At 36.1% G+C, this 14,986-nt stretch overlaps 1 protein-coding gene across 1 annotated transcript; it reads right to left on the bottom strand.

The window, feature by feature from the left end:
- Positions 1-2,980: 2,980 nt before the first annotated feature.
- LOC125659224 (uncharacterized) lies at positions 2,981-11,548 on the bottom strand. Its single transcript, XM_048890829.2, has 3 exons — positions 11,485-11,548; positions 8,331-10,430; positions 2,981-6,099 (listed from the first exon to the last, which is right to left on the bottom strand). The coding sequence occupies exons 2-3, from the start codon at positions 10,420-10,422 to the stop codon at positions 6,041-6,043; spliced, it is 2,151 nt and encodes a 716-aa protein (XP_048746786.2). The 5' UTR covers positions 10,423-10,430; positions 11,485-11,548; the 3' UTR covers positions 2,981-6,040.
- Between the last annotated feature and the right edge of the window lie 3,438 nt (positions 11,549-14,986).

Genomic DNA, 14,986 nt, shown 5'->3' with positions numbered 1-14,986 from the left:
CCCAGAAAAGGGTTTTATTCGCTCCGCTGCGCAAAGGAATTTATGGGAGTGGGCTGTCTGTGGTCTCCGCGCTACATGGATTATAAACAAATAGCAGAGCGAATAACATGAGTATATATATACAGAGGCAACATTCTAAAAGACGTTGAAAGGGGAAGTTTTCCCCGGAAATGGGTTTTTTTTGGGGGGGGGGGTATAAAAAAGAGAAAAATGGGGCTTGGTTTTTTTTTTTGGGGGGGGGGGTGGATTAAGTAAAACCACGATGAAAGCGGAGCGAATAACATGAGTATATACCGACGCAAAAGCATTTCCTTACATTGAAATACACTGCATTTAAAAAAACCGAAAAAGTCTTTGATTATTGAAAGATATACATTTAGCGTCGGTATATACTCATGTTATTCGCTCCGCTTTCATCGTGGTTTTACTTAATCCCCCCACCCCACCCCCACCCCCACCCCAAAAAAACCCCCAAGCCCCATTTTTCTCTTTTTTATCCCCCAAAGAAACCCTTTTCCGGGGAAAACTACCCCTATTAACGCATTTTAGTATGTTTATTCTGTATATATATATATATATACTCATGTTATTCGCTCCGCTATTCATAGAAATTTACGCAAATTCACTCTGTACAAATAGCGAGTTAACAGGAATATATATCATATACAACATTCTAAATTATAATCAAGAGGTTTTCGCCGGAAAAAAGTATTATATCTTAGGGATTAAGACACAAAAATTTTGTTTCTTTTCTTTTGGGGCCAATATTTTATAAATTAAAGAAGTGGATCCAATAATAGTTGGGTCTATCAATGAAAATTCATAAATTCCCATTGATATTAAGAAGGGGCGGAATATGTAAAAGAAGGAAGCTTACCAAATAACACTAGTATATACGGACGGAAAACTAATTTTAATTGATGAGGGTGGAGCTTAGCGGAGCGAATAACAGGAGTATATATATACCGAGGCAACATTATAACGTTTGATGAAAGGGGAGATTTTCCCCGGAAAAGGGTTTCTTTGGGGGATAAAACATTAAAAAATGGGGCTTGGTATTTTTGGGGGGGGGGGTGTTAAATTTTAAAAACAAGAAACAGACGGATAAATAACACGAGTATACTGACGCAAAACATTCTCTTTCATTCATATTCACGAGGGGGTGGAGTACATATTCATTAATTACAACCCAAACACTATGTAGTGAACACATACATGTATCAGAGAACTCGGGTGATAGCATACTTTTCATGCCTCACAATCAATGCACGGAAACTGACTGTAGCAAAACAACTTGCGCACTTTTTGGAAACTCATTCTAAATTTGCCATTAAGTGAATGAGTTATCAAAACACACAGAACACGTCTCCAAAATAAAGACAGTATTTTTATTTAAATAATTAAATTTTAATGATAAAGCATACAGCAAGTATAAAACAGCGAAATAGGTAGACATAAAGTCGTTTATACGATAGACTGTGTAAGGAACTTAAATCATGCTATTCATTCCGTTTTTAAGATCTCTCTCTCTCTCTCTCTCTCTCTCTCTCTCTCTCATCTTTACATATTATGTATATGTAACATGTACGGAATAAATACAATTTGAATAAAAGAATCCCAACTTACGTATATGTTTTCTAAGTACTTAACGATAGCATTTAGGACGTTATAAATGTGCCAGCGGGCATGAAGATGATAGGTAAGGTGAGGTGAGGAACGATAGCATTTATTCCGTAAAGGTGACTGAATGATTTTTTATTTAAAAACGGAATAAATAGCATGATTAGTTAACATGTGTAAAAAAAAAAAAAAAAAAAAATATTAACTAGTTAGTCCGTGCAACTTTTAGACTTTAAAACGGAATAAATAGCATGATTTGAATAAATCATTAGTTATTTATATATTTATTATGTGTGTGTGTGTATATATTATTGCCGTTTCGCTATGCTATTGGTTTATAATTTACGGTACACATTATATTGATATTTCAATGCAAAAAATTTGTGATTTTTCGTCGGTATATACTCATGTTATTCGCTCCACTTTCATCACAGTTTTACTTACCCCCCCCCCCCCCCCGGCCGATTTTTGTCTGTTTTATTCCCCCAAAACCCTTTCCCCGGGAGAAAACTTCCCCTTTCAACATCTTTTAGAATGTTGCCTCTGTATATACATGTATATACTCACGTTATTCGCTCCGCTATTTGTTCATAATCCATTGTAGACAGTGAGGTTGACCTGTTACAAACACAAATGTCTTCATTGTGGTGTATATTTCATCTTATCAGGTTAGAAACACACTAATATCCTTAATACTGCAAATTGACGTTAACGTCTACAAGGTCAAACTAATTCGATCCGCGGAGCGAATAACATGATTATGCCCTTATGCCTACCGTTGTCAACAGATGACTAGGATAAAAAGGATATAAAATTGGATTAACAGATGTCAGATTTTTTCGATGTCGTCTGCAGCAGCTTCAGATTCCAAAAGAAAGCACCCGTAGTGCGCATGGTCCGGTAATGGGTAGAACTAGTTACCGAATATCGCGCATCCCGCGCAAGTTATCGTTCTTTGCACATGTACAGCTGGTCTCCATAACGGGAGCTAACTCGGAAGGCGTTAACTCTAATTAATACCAAATGTTTGGCAGTTCTTGGCACACTGATTTTGACTACGGATAACTCTTGTTTACCTGATCTAGACATAGGGCCCACGGTGGGTGTGACTGGTCGACAGGGGATGCTTACTCCTCCAAGGCACCTGATCCTACCTCTGGTGTGCCCAGGGGTCCGTGTTTGCCCAATATCTACTTTGTATTGCTTATAGGAGTTATGAGATTGATGACTGTTCGTTATCTTCACCTTCCATATTATCTTCACCTTCCATACTGTACATGTATGAGACAAATATCGCCCTAAAGTACCAAGTTTGTGTTTTATGAAGGAATGCTCTTAGCAAGTACATGAATAAGATATATTGAAGAATACCACGTTTATTATACTGGAAAATAGTACATGTATTGAATACTAAAAAAGCACAACAACAAATATTATATTATACGCCATCTACAAAGCAATATGAGACCCTTCATGACATGGAAAACATCGTTAAATATGAACTTATATGACACACTAAGTAAGTCGAGCAATGTAAACTGAAAATTAGGTGCATTCAAACTCTTTACGTCAGACATTTTACATTAGATTGTTATGATGTGAATAACTTTTCACCTAAAATTTCTTTGCACCGTAAGTATGGAACTAACAAACGATTTTTTTGGACAAAACATTGGTGAATGTATTATAATGTACTTAGAGAGCCCTACGAGAGGATGCGACTTGTTCACCATGTTCAAAGTCATTAAGTTAGTTCTTTTACACCGTATTCCGGTATTCAATTTTAACTGTATACATGTATGTATGTAAGAAATTCCATAATCAAATAACTCATTTTGATTACAATAGTTTTCATCATGTCCGCTTTGGTTTCCTTCCTAAAAATCAAGCAATCACAACAAAATTTACACCAATGACTGCAGGCAATATCAGAACAACAACAAATTCTGTCTTTACAAAATCACAAAACATATCATACTACTTCTTAAGATCTAGTCAGTATATATATCCTTGGTCTTTTCTGGATAATGATTCAAAGAACACCAAAGCAACAATATATCAACAAGTAACTGTAAGGTAACAAAAACCAAATTAAGACCTACTGAGTATAGCTAACTAACATTTCTGTTATTCTCCTAAGGTATCTTAGCGCCACCATTATTTCCAAACACTATGCAAAAGTAACACGGATACTATTACTAGAGATTCTCTAATATACTATAAGTAAAACCTAGATACACACAGAACCATGCCCAGATACCGAGTAGATGCTTAATAATGTCTGTTTGCATTTCGACATAGCCGTTAGACTTATCACAGCTGGTTCACTGTCAGAGAAGCATGTAAACAGGGGATCAGAATGTATTTACAACCTTTGTCTCAGGTTGATTGGCCTTTACTCCTGATCTGATTTCTTAACATATTATAATCTGATTGGCTTTTTTTTTTTTTTTTTTTTTTTTTTTTTTTTTTTTTTTACATTTTTACGTTTTTACGTCACATTTTAACATTGCAAATACTAAACCATAAAAACTTAAAGGTTTAAAAACTACTAATTATATACAGAAAAATGTTCAGACAACTATATTGTTTTCTATTTTTCAGTTCTTTTTCCTTCTCAAACGCAAGAATTGCTTGTGATTCTGTAAATATTCATCGATTTAGATACCAAATTTCTGTCAGTGTCATACAACATTAAAACGTGGTTCTTTTTTTCTTTCTGTCGCTGATAGAAACCCTTCAGTGTTCAGTTGGTTTGTCACGGAGGCCCGCCATGGTTAAATTGGTGTGTGCGTGGACCATCTTTAAAATGTTGAAATGCTTCAACTAAAGATTATTTGTGAGGGCCCTGGGATATGTAATTCCTATACAGATCTTTAAACTATATATATTTAAAATATGACTAGTCAGAATTTCATCTAATGCATATTGATGTATTGATGAATGCGCTTGTACAATGAATCTCTTTTAACTTCATTTCGGTTGAGATTCTGACTTATGGTCAATCATTCATAACAGGAGAATGGAAATTGCTGTTAAACGTACTTGTAAATTAGGTACAAATATACTTGATTACATAGTGTACTTTGTAAATGATCAATACACAAATATGATCTGTTGTTAATATTACCAAAAATTGATTAAATAAAACTAGAAGGTCAAACACGCATTCGTGCTTTCACTTGCATGCAGTTTCCCCCACGCAGTACAGTTAAGATTCAAGTAAGGAGGCGTGCCGTAATATATACAGAAATGTATATTATGACATTAAATAAAAAAACAGCAAAAAATCACAACAATTCAAAATACCATGAAACAAAATAATCAATGTTTCTAAAGTGCACGAAAGTATGACACTGCAGAAAAACTTAACATTAAACGAGTTTTTGTCCTTAATGTAATCTAACACCTTGAGATATAACCAAAATGTTATCAGTATTTACTTGTCATCCTGACGTCATCATGATAGTCTGACGCATATCATTTGCAGTAAGCAACAGATCAACTGGGTTTTTTTCTTATTATTCTTATTTTTCTTTTTATTTAATCTTTTGAATAAAAATTACAATTGAATAAAAAAATGTTTGCAGACTATTAATTTGATAGCAATGCCTCTCTTATAGAGTCACAAAACATTTTTGATTTATCCTGTAGGAAAGCATTAGTGCTTTATTTATTGAGAAGGGGACAGATGATTGGATGTTACAAATCGATTTATTGCAATGACATTTCCTCAATGCATCACAATAGGTTTTTTTTAAATGAACCAAAGAAATATTGAGCTATTTGAAAAGTGCTGCAGACCTAATGAATCTTAGAAATAACTTATCTTAAATTAAAATGCAGCTGACCCATAAGAAATTTAAACATCAATTCAATACCATGTCAACAATCATAAATCGGAATAGATAAAACTCCTTAGTGGTTTTCATAGACTTCAAAGGTTGTTTAAAAGTAAAAGTTTGAATTTCAACATCATCACCATGCAATATCTACATTTATTCATGAACTCAATATCGAGGGTATATTTGTTAAAACCAAGTGACGTCAAATCACGTGATCATTCTAAATATAAATATAATTGCCCTGAATATGTACATGTATTTTAGTCCATCATAACTTGATCCAATATCAGTAATGTTCCATCTGTCCTAATAAATGATTTATATATTTTCGACGAAATTTCCATTGTCCACCCTAACTATACTGTGCATGGTGAAATTTATGAAGTGGAGAGCCCTCCAGTAACTGATTACATGTATATATAACAATGCAAGCACAGAAGATATGCTACCGTTGCTACTTTCCAGATATATCATATTCATAATTATCCAACCCTGTATGGTTATATTTACTTGACTGCTGCACAACCTTGATATGATAGCCAATTAACAACTCATACAATTTTACCAACTAGAGTTTACATGTACATTCTGCCCATAAGTCTTCCGATTGTCACGGACGACAGCAACACCAAATCTGGAAAAAATATAGAGCTTGATATCATTACATAGCCACTGTGTGTGAAAAAGTGAAGTAAACAGTGATCAATCTCAAAATTCCTGTAAAGAACACATCAATAGCACGGCAAACACGGATAAGTGGGCAAACCAGAGGTGGGATCATGTGCCAAGGAATAGTAAGCATTTTTATTGGCAGGTCACACCCGCTGAACTCTATATCTTGATAAGGTCAATTCGTAGTCGGAATAAGAATGTAAAGAACGGCCTTAACAATTGGAATGAAACACACCAGACAGCATTCAAACTAACGACAGGTTGCATTTGAAAATCAGATTGTTGTAACGACCATAAAATGAGCGAAATGCTGACTTTATATGCGAGTATTGAAGCCCCTGTAACATCAACTTATATATTTGCTGAATGGCCGTAAGCACCGAGCAAAGGCCTACATTTTAAGCCCTCACCGGCCTTGGTGACGTCTCCATATGAGTGAAAAATTCTCTCGGGAGACGTTAAACAAGATACAATCAATCAATCATATATATTTGTCAGTAGCCCGCTTTAATTAAAAAACTTCTCATACTCAGAACATGGTCGTTCGTATTGAACAACTGAGAGACAAAAACACCATGTACAGGGATCAAGATGTATTACTACATAAATATGGGAAATTGACGGTGGGGAATCAGAAATCCAACCGTTTGTCATGAAGTTGAGTTGTTAGTTTGCCGTTAACGTGATAATTGGTGTTTTGTCGATTAATTCTAAATCATTTATAAAATGGCTAACTGCTGTTTACAAACCTTCTACTCGCTGAAGGTCTCATGTGACGTCTCACGCAATGACGCGTAAAATATCGAAAGTAAATCTGAATATCGCATGATTTGACTTTCGTCGCTTTCAAACTATAAAACTACGCAAAATATTTCATTTCAAACACATTTAAAGTCATTTTAAGCAAACAAAGAACTGATATCTAAAATCAAGATACGAGTGGAAATGAGTATTATTAATAGATAAACGTCGTCTACATTTGTATATATCTAATGATCGAGTTGAAGGCAACAACAAGATATTTTTAATACACGATATTTTAACGATTTGTTTTATATACAACTAACTAGAAAAATCTTCACATGAGTCCTTATTTGGCACAGTCAGTTTTCAAAGAATAAAGAAAAAAGTTGATTGTTTTCACTCCTCCTGATGCAAGTGATCAATCTCATAACTCTTATAGGCGATACAAAATAGATAGGTGGGCAAACACGGACCCCTGGACACTTAAGATTCATGCCTAAGACGTATTTTCAAGGTAACTTTTACATTATGTTGTCACAAAGTACACGGTACCTACGTTATATTCATTCTTTCATTGGGCCGAATAATATGACGGATTGCTCCATTCATCTGATCAAGAGAGAGAATTCACGGCGGGTGTGACCGGTCAAAAGAGGAACTCTTAGGCTCCTGATCCCACCTCTGGTATTTCAAGAGGTCCGTGTTTTTTCTGCTCTCAATTTTTTTCATCCTTTATAGAATTGAGGAGATTGATCACTAATCATTATATTTACTTTTTTTCATTCTAAGAAGTATACTCATGTGGAAATTTATTTGAACAGGAAATACTTAATTTCCGAGTTGCCCAATAGTTCTTTCCCTTCGTCTCACGCATAGTGATACGCAAAATTTAATATCGTCCACACGCGGTTGGTACATAAACTTATCGCTGCCTTTATATATTGCCCAAAGGCCGATTATCAGACATCATGCAACCACCAGAACTGCAAGGACACACAGTATTAGTAAGTTTACAGGTATTTAATTATAAGATAGCTCAAACAAAAATCGATAATTACCATTTTTCTTTGATTAAAATATCACACGTGCAGAAGAGAAAATAAAAAATAATTTCACATTTAATTTAATGGCCTAATTCAATTAAATGTTATTCCTGATATGGTCAGTTTAATGTGTACTAACGGCTTATATAAACAAAATTTATACTTTAATTACTTTTATCCGTATTTACATAGCTAGTCTATAGTATGCAAGGTGAAGATAACGAACAGTGATCAATCTCATAACTCCTACAATCTTGTACCCACCCAAACGTTCAACAGAACACTGAACGTACCTCTATCACAGAAGAGCTTATATCTCGGAAGTTGCGTATTAACAGGAACATTTTATGCATGCTATGATTCTAGTTCCTTTAAGGGGTCACTAGTATACAACAGCAACACATACCCATTACATGGCTTGAACGTATGGATGGATTTCCGTTTTGACTTTCTCCAAAGAACCCACATTTCGGGAATCCAGATGGAGCTGATGGGTAATTGTTTGACGCCTCCAGAAGAACCATTCCCATTCCATTGGTATTGTGAAGGTCAATGTGACAGTGAAAGAACCAGGCTCCGGGATTATTTGCTTTAAATCGGACAACGACGTATCCTCCCGTTGGAATTATTATGGTGTCTTTTTTTGGAGGGGAAATTGTTTTTGAACCAGGAACATTGCTGCCCCAAGTTTGATTTCTCCACTTAGCAGAATTACAATAATTTGTAGTGCTAGTTTTCATGCATTCAATGTCATCTGTTTCAGCAATAAATTTGGCTGTAGTCTGATCATATTCTCCAAATCCCATTTTGTACACGAAAAAATAGTGACCATGAAGATGAACTGGATGCGACCATCCTTGACCACTACCAATATTTGTCATTACAAACTGATATACCTTCCCAAAGTCAAGATTAACGGAATATGTGCAAGCGCAGACAGAGTCAATGCGACATTTCGAGTCATCGCATTCTGTTCGCAGTTCCTTGTTTGATTCCGTGAGTATAGGTGCCACAGGCGGAACAAATGCATGTCCATTAACCGAACCAGGAGTATTCCCTGATTCTCCAGGAAAGGCAAAATTAAAAAACAGCGTTTCAGAAACAATTGCAACTTCACTATACGTTGGATTTGATTCGTTGCTGTTTGCTACATCATAAGGCAGACACTGTCTGTACTCATTGGCGGGGTAATACAGATATGGACAGTTGAATGTTACACATGGTGTTCCACTGGTACAATGTGTCTGATCGATTGCTCGTGATTTAATGTATGAAGAGGTGGACGTTTCGTATTCAATTATTGCCTCTGCAGCATGATATTCATATAAATTGCTCGGTAGGACTTCAATACTCTCTGCAACTAGAAGATACGAGTTGACAGTCTTTCCTGTGTACAATAAAAAATCAAATCGCTCTCCAGGATGAATGATAAACGATTCTACAGTGATTGCCTGACTTTCCTCCCCAATTCCTTTGACAATCTCAAATCCATCAGATGCTACAATTGTAATCTCCGGATGATCTTGAACATAAACACGGAAAGGGTAAAGAGTTGCTGCACTTATCACTCGAAATCTGTAATATGTCTGTGGCTTTACGGGAAAAATTTCAAGAGGGGCCTCATTGTGTCTAGGCTCGGAAGACGAGAGTGGACTCCGTGAATAAAATCTTCCTTTACCATTGATAAGACCTGAGTGAAAATGAAATCGACTAAAATTAGCGCCATCAACGGACTGTGTAGTTTCAATTCGAGTCGGTGGATTGTTTTGAAAATTGTAAATCCCGTTGAGCATGCGCTGATACAAAGTTTCAGGTTCATCGTTGTGATTCCAATCCTGCAAGAGAACGGTGAATCCAACTTGTGGTTGAGAAAAGGATTTAGACCGGGGATAAATGATAAGCCCTCCATACAAACCCATGCTACGCTGGTCTCCTATGTGTGCATGATAGAAACTGGATCCAGGTGGGATCGCACTGAATCTGTGGGTAAACGTTTGTCCGGGCAAAATTGGACACTGGCTTATAAAGGCTACACCATCAGCATGCGGTGTCCCACGCTGATGCATCCCGTGAAAATGTAACGTTGTCGAATCAGTATGCATCAAGTTTCTAACATGGATTATCATTTGCTGGTTTTCGTAAGCTTCTATGGTTGGTCCAGGAAATTTATCATTAATTGCTATGACAAGGCGGGATCCATATCCATCTGTCGTTATAATGTCACTGGTGACGGAATCTGACAAAGGGTTGAGTCTGTTTGTATCGTTATAGTAGTAAAGCTTACCACCAGATGGAACAACTAGTAAAGGATCTTTTGTTGTCATTGTCAACCTGTGATCAATGGTGAGAGAGCATTCGCACGTAGCATCAGATTCTCTACATGTATCAACCTTACAGGTGGGACCCTCCTCTGGAGTTTTCCAGTATCCTTGAACCAAGACGATACATACAAGCAACGTTGCCAAAAAAACACACCGAGTGCTAAGCTTTAGATTCATGCTTCGATCTGAAATAATTGATTCAATTAAATGAGAAAGGAAATGTCTATATATTAGGAAAGTGATTTATTTCTAGTAAATTATAGATACATTGCACATTCCGACCCATATTGCATGTACTGTTTAAACATAAACGCAATCAGACACAATGACATATTACAAAACATACAAGCATTTTTCAAGTTAATGAACCATTTCATATTGTCCCATACATGTATGGGATTTCCATATTTCGTATAAAGCACCTGAAGTATGGATACTCCTCCTTCTGATTTTTTTTTTTGTAGCTATGATTTCAAAATGAGTGAATTCCCTGCCTATCTCATCCCAATTTCGATTTATATAATCGTTTCAAGCTTTTGGTAAATTTCAGAGATTTACCTTTTACCGGTATAATAAAATACACAAGGTACGAAACAAAAAATTGTATATAAACAGGGGTTCTGGCTTCAGGGCACATTTTGCAAGTAATGGGATGAGATAGACAGGGAATCAACACATTTCGGAGAAATGGCCGCAAAATCACAATCAGAAGAGGGAGGTGTAGTAGTATCCATACTTGAGGTGCCTGTGGTACGAGATAGGACACAGTTCTCTGAATAAAACATAATGGATATAACTCGATGCGTCTTCATGTGCTAGGTATCTATCGCACTCGAACCATTTAGCTTACGTGGATGTCACTATATCCAATATGTATTATTAATGTCAGTATTTCATTTCAGTAAAAAAAAATTAAAATCCCTGAAAATGCACCAAATGAATTGAAGAAAGCTGGCTTAAATTTGAAAATGCACTTTTATTATATATTTTTTTTTTAATGAAAGTGAAATCAAGGCATACACCCTTAGTAAATCCTCCCTCAGATTATGTGCAGGAAGATTTCGACACTACAGTACCTTCTCTTAAGTAGAGGCTATTATAAAATTCATTTCAATATGCAAATATGTTGATAATGCGACATTAATTTCCAAATTAGGCAAAATAGAGCTATAACTTTTCATTTCAAAAAATGTTTTAAATTGCAAAAATTCTTACAAAGTAAAGCTTTTCTCTATTTACCTGTTTCCAGCTAGATTCCTTTAAACTATGTGCCCATCGTATTTCAAGTATCTGCATGTTATTTAAATGATACAGTGCATGACGTTTATACAGAAGACTGTTGAGAACAAATTTTCGCAAATAACAACAGATGCACTGACGAATGAGCGGCAATATTGAGGGGAAATATATCACTAGGCAAACGAACAATACTTAACCTTGTGTCAGCTAAACTGAAGCGACAAATTAAGATACGAAATGATCAGTATCTCTTACAAAATGGATGGTGGCCGTTGGAAAATGTAGTCAAGGGTTACTAATGTAAACGAAATAATTCTTCTAATTCACGCTAGTTGGGGTGTAGCTCTTCTAATTGGGTATTCATACAATTCGGCCCAATAACAATTAATTCCCCAGGGACAGTTCGTCAATGTGCTAACTTAATGAAAAATAAGTAAATTATTAAACATTGTCACCAAATATTTTATTCAAACACTACAATAGACATGCTGTGCTTTAAATGCACATGAAATGCCTATAAGTTTAAGTTTTAGCTTAGACTAAAGGTATTCGAAAAACAGTATGCAAATAACAAATGAAAAGAACTAAAACGGAGTTATTCTAATTAATGTTCCACTCATATGGAGACATCACCAACACCGGTGAAGGGCTTCATATTAAGGCCTTTGCTCGGGGTTTACGGCAATTGAGCAGTGATTTAGCGGGCCACACCTGCTGCGACACGGGACATCCGGTTTTAAGGTAATATCCGAGGACCCTTGGCATTCACACCTGATGCCGAGCGTTTGGCGATGGAACTATCACTATCTGTTTTAACGACTAAGGTCTGTCGCCGCCGGGATTCGAAACCCGGCCTTCTGCATGCGGGTACGAACGCTCTAACCTCTAGGCCACCGCAGCGGTTTTTAAGATTGAAGAACGTTAATTAATGTATACATTTCAAACTTGTACATTCCATACAAAGAAATTATTTATCTTGCTTTCAGAGCAAAGCTTAGATATAATACCAAATTAAAAAATAAATGATCTGAAAGCAAAGCCCCCCCCCTCCCCCTTCCCACTTGTAAATTGAAGAAATTATCATTGAAAAAAGAATAAAATATAATCTATAAACCCTGATTACTTGAAAGAAAAACATGAGGTGCTACATTTTCTCTTTCAGTTTGGTCTAGTTTGATCATCAACCATAGTAGATGTCTACGGTAGTTGACTTCCGAAACGTAATTGCACATGCCTAGCTTGCTTCCAGACCTTCAGTGCGCATGTCTGGTTACTAAAATTTGACTATCCTATAAGCATAGGTTGTTGTTTGGTAGATTAGACATGCGCAGAAACACCTCTTCCGGTTTCGACCATAGGCAGTTCGATCGTACTTTGGTTCAACTCTAGTTACTATAGTCTATGATCGAACTAGACCTTTGATAATGAATAGCACGAGTTAACAGATTCCATACACGGATCCATACACCGATCACGATTCCAATCAATCTTTCGCGTTTTTATGCAATATCGAATCTCTAGTAAAGATGCACTATGTTTTGTGTGGCTCTCACTCCTAATGAACATTGGTCCATAAGAGAGTTTAAGTGTTGGACACCCCCAAAACTCGCGGCTGCTAAAAGATAACGATCGCCTCTTCGTATTAACACACGCTATGCATGATCGGTTCGCGTCCATATCAATGCAATCCCGTGTGGATCCGGGTTAGAATAGGTCCTCAGTAGCCCTTGCTTGTCGTAAGAGGTGATTAAATGGGGGTGGTCCTTCGAATGAGACCGCAAAAACTGACGTCCCGTGTCACAAGTGTGGCATGATAACGATCCCTCCCTGTACAAAGGTCGTAAGCGCTGAGCATAGGCCTAAATTTTACAGCCCTTCACCGGCAGTGGTGACGTCTCCAGATGAGTGAAATATTCTCGAGAGGGACATTAAAACAATATTTAATCAGTCAATCAATCAACGCCCTAGTTTAAATATGTCGGATTCGATCGAAGTCGACTCAATCGGTTTTTTTTTTTTAAATTCCTTTTATTTTATTTTTAATACAGAAAATAAAATTTTAAATGCGCTTTGAATGTTTCCATTGCTGACCGCATCGTTCATTTTGCATTTGAATATGATCATCTAACTTAGCTGTTTATTTTGGTATTTATTGTTCATTTTAATTAGACTTGTTTACCCTTTCTGCTTCCCATACAACTTTACAAATACATCGAAACCGAAACCGAAACCTGACATTTATAGGAGCAGTTATTGTTAGTATTCGACATTCAATAGTAGTTCAATTAAACCATAGTTATAAGTATTGATATTCGTGTCAGTATCGCGGGTGATTATTGAAGCATACTCATAACATCAGTGATCAATATATTTACATTCACTCCGTGTAATTCTATTAAAAATCGCTCTCAAACAAAAATTACATAATCCGCTAACGCGGGTTTTGCATTTTTCTGCAATGTTTTGAGACCTTCATATCCCATTTAAGAAACCAAAGAAAGCATTTTATTATATAATCGAATATGAACAGGAATATACAATGGATTGTTGTACGCAAGATTCGATCGATGTTCGCCATTCAGCAAGATATTGAACCCTATGCATATATCCGAGCCAGGTTCCATCACCATGCAGTTGTAATACATATTTAATTTCAAAACTAGGCTGAAGCTTGCAGCCACTAACCAGAAGCCAGCAACCAATAAGGAAATTCATCAATGCCCCGAGAGTACGCCGAATGTTCAAACTCCGCAAATAAATGATTGAGATTAATAATTTTTAAATCAATTAAGACACGGACTGTTAACAATCATTGTAAAAAACTTACATAACAATCTAGCTGACCTGTAGAGTTTAATTGGAACACTATTATTTTGTATCTTAAAGCCTAAACATAGAGGTTCATAGCTATGTAATCTTGTAAGAGTCCACGAAAAGAGTATCATGGCAACACATAGGAGTTCTTGGACTATCATTTGCCGCCCTCACTGTCAGACTTTAATGGTGCCACCTGGAAATGTCCGTAGATTGGGTCACTTTCAGACCTCTATAATGTTCTTCTTCATTTTATATAAGCCATTTGAAAATGTATGATCTTTTCACACAAACCTTTAAGAATATATGGCATATTTATGAGTCAATTTTGGTCAAAACATGGGTATTCTATTTTTAGTAACACAGCTCTGTGAAGGTGCGTCATATGAAAAAAATATTATCACCGAATGATTTCCTATAAACAATGTTACTATATATATAAGTATCGGCTCAATCCCTGACGGTCGACTTATCACCCTCTACCTGATTTTTACATGGAACCATACTTAAATGAAACAAACTGATCAAGAGATAAATAAAAATGTAGAGGACATATATAACCCTGAAGGGGTTTCAATCGGCCATTGAAGTTAAATGCCCTCACCTGCAAGTTCCTAATTTTACTTCTCATGTGCTAATATTGAAGGTAAATAACAAGCAATCTTTAAAGAGCCTTCTAAGAGTCCTC

The sequence above is a fragment of the Ostrea edulis genome, chromosome 9, assembly GCF_947568905.1.
Source record: "Ostrea edulis chromosome 9, xbOstEdul1.1, whole genome shotgun sequence".
NCBI classification, from domain to species: domain Eukaryota; kingdom Metazoa; phylum Mollusca; class Bivalvia; order Ostreida; family Ostreidae; genus Ostrea; species Ostrea edulis.
Note: the sequence above shows the minus strand (reverse complement) of the source record. Positions and strands in the feature narration are given on the sequence as shown.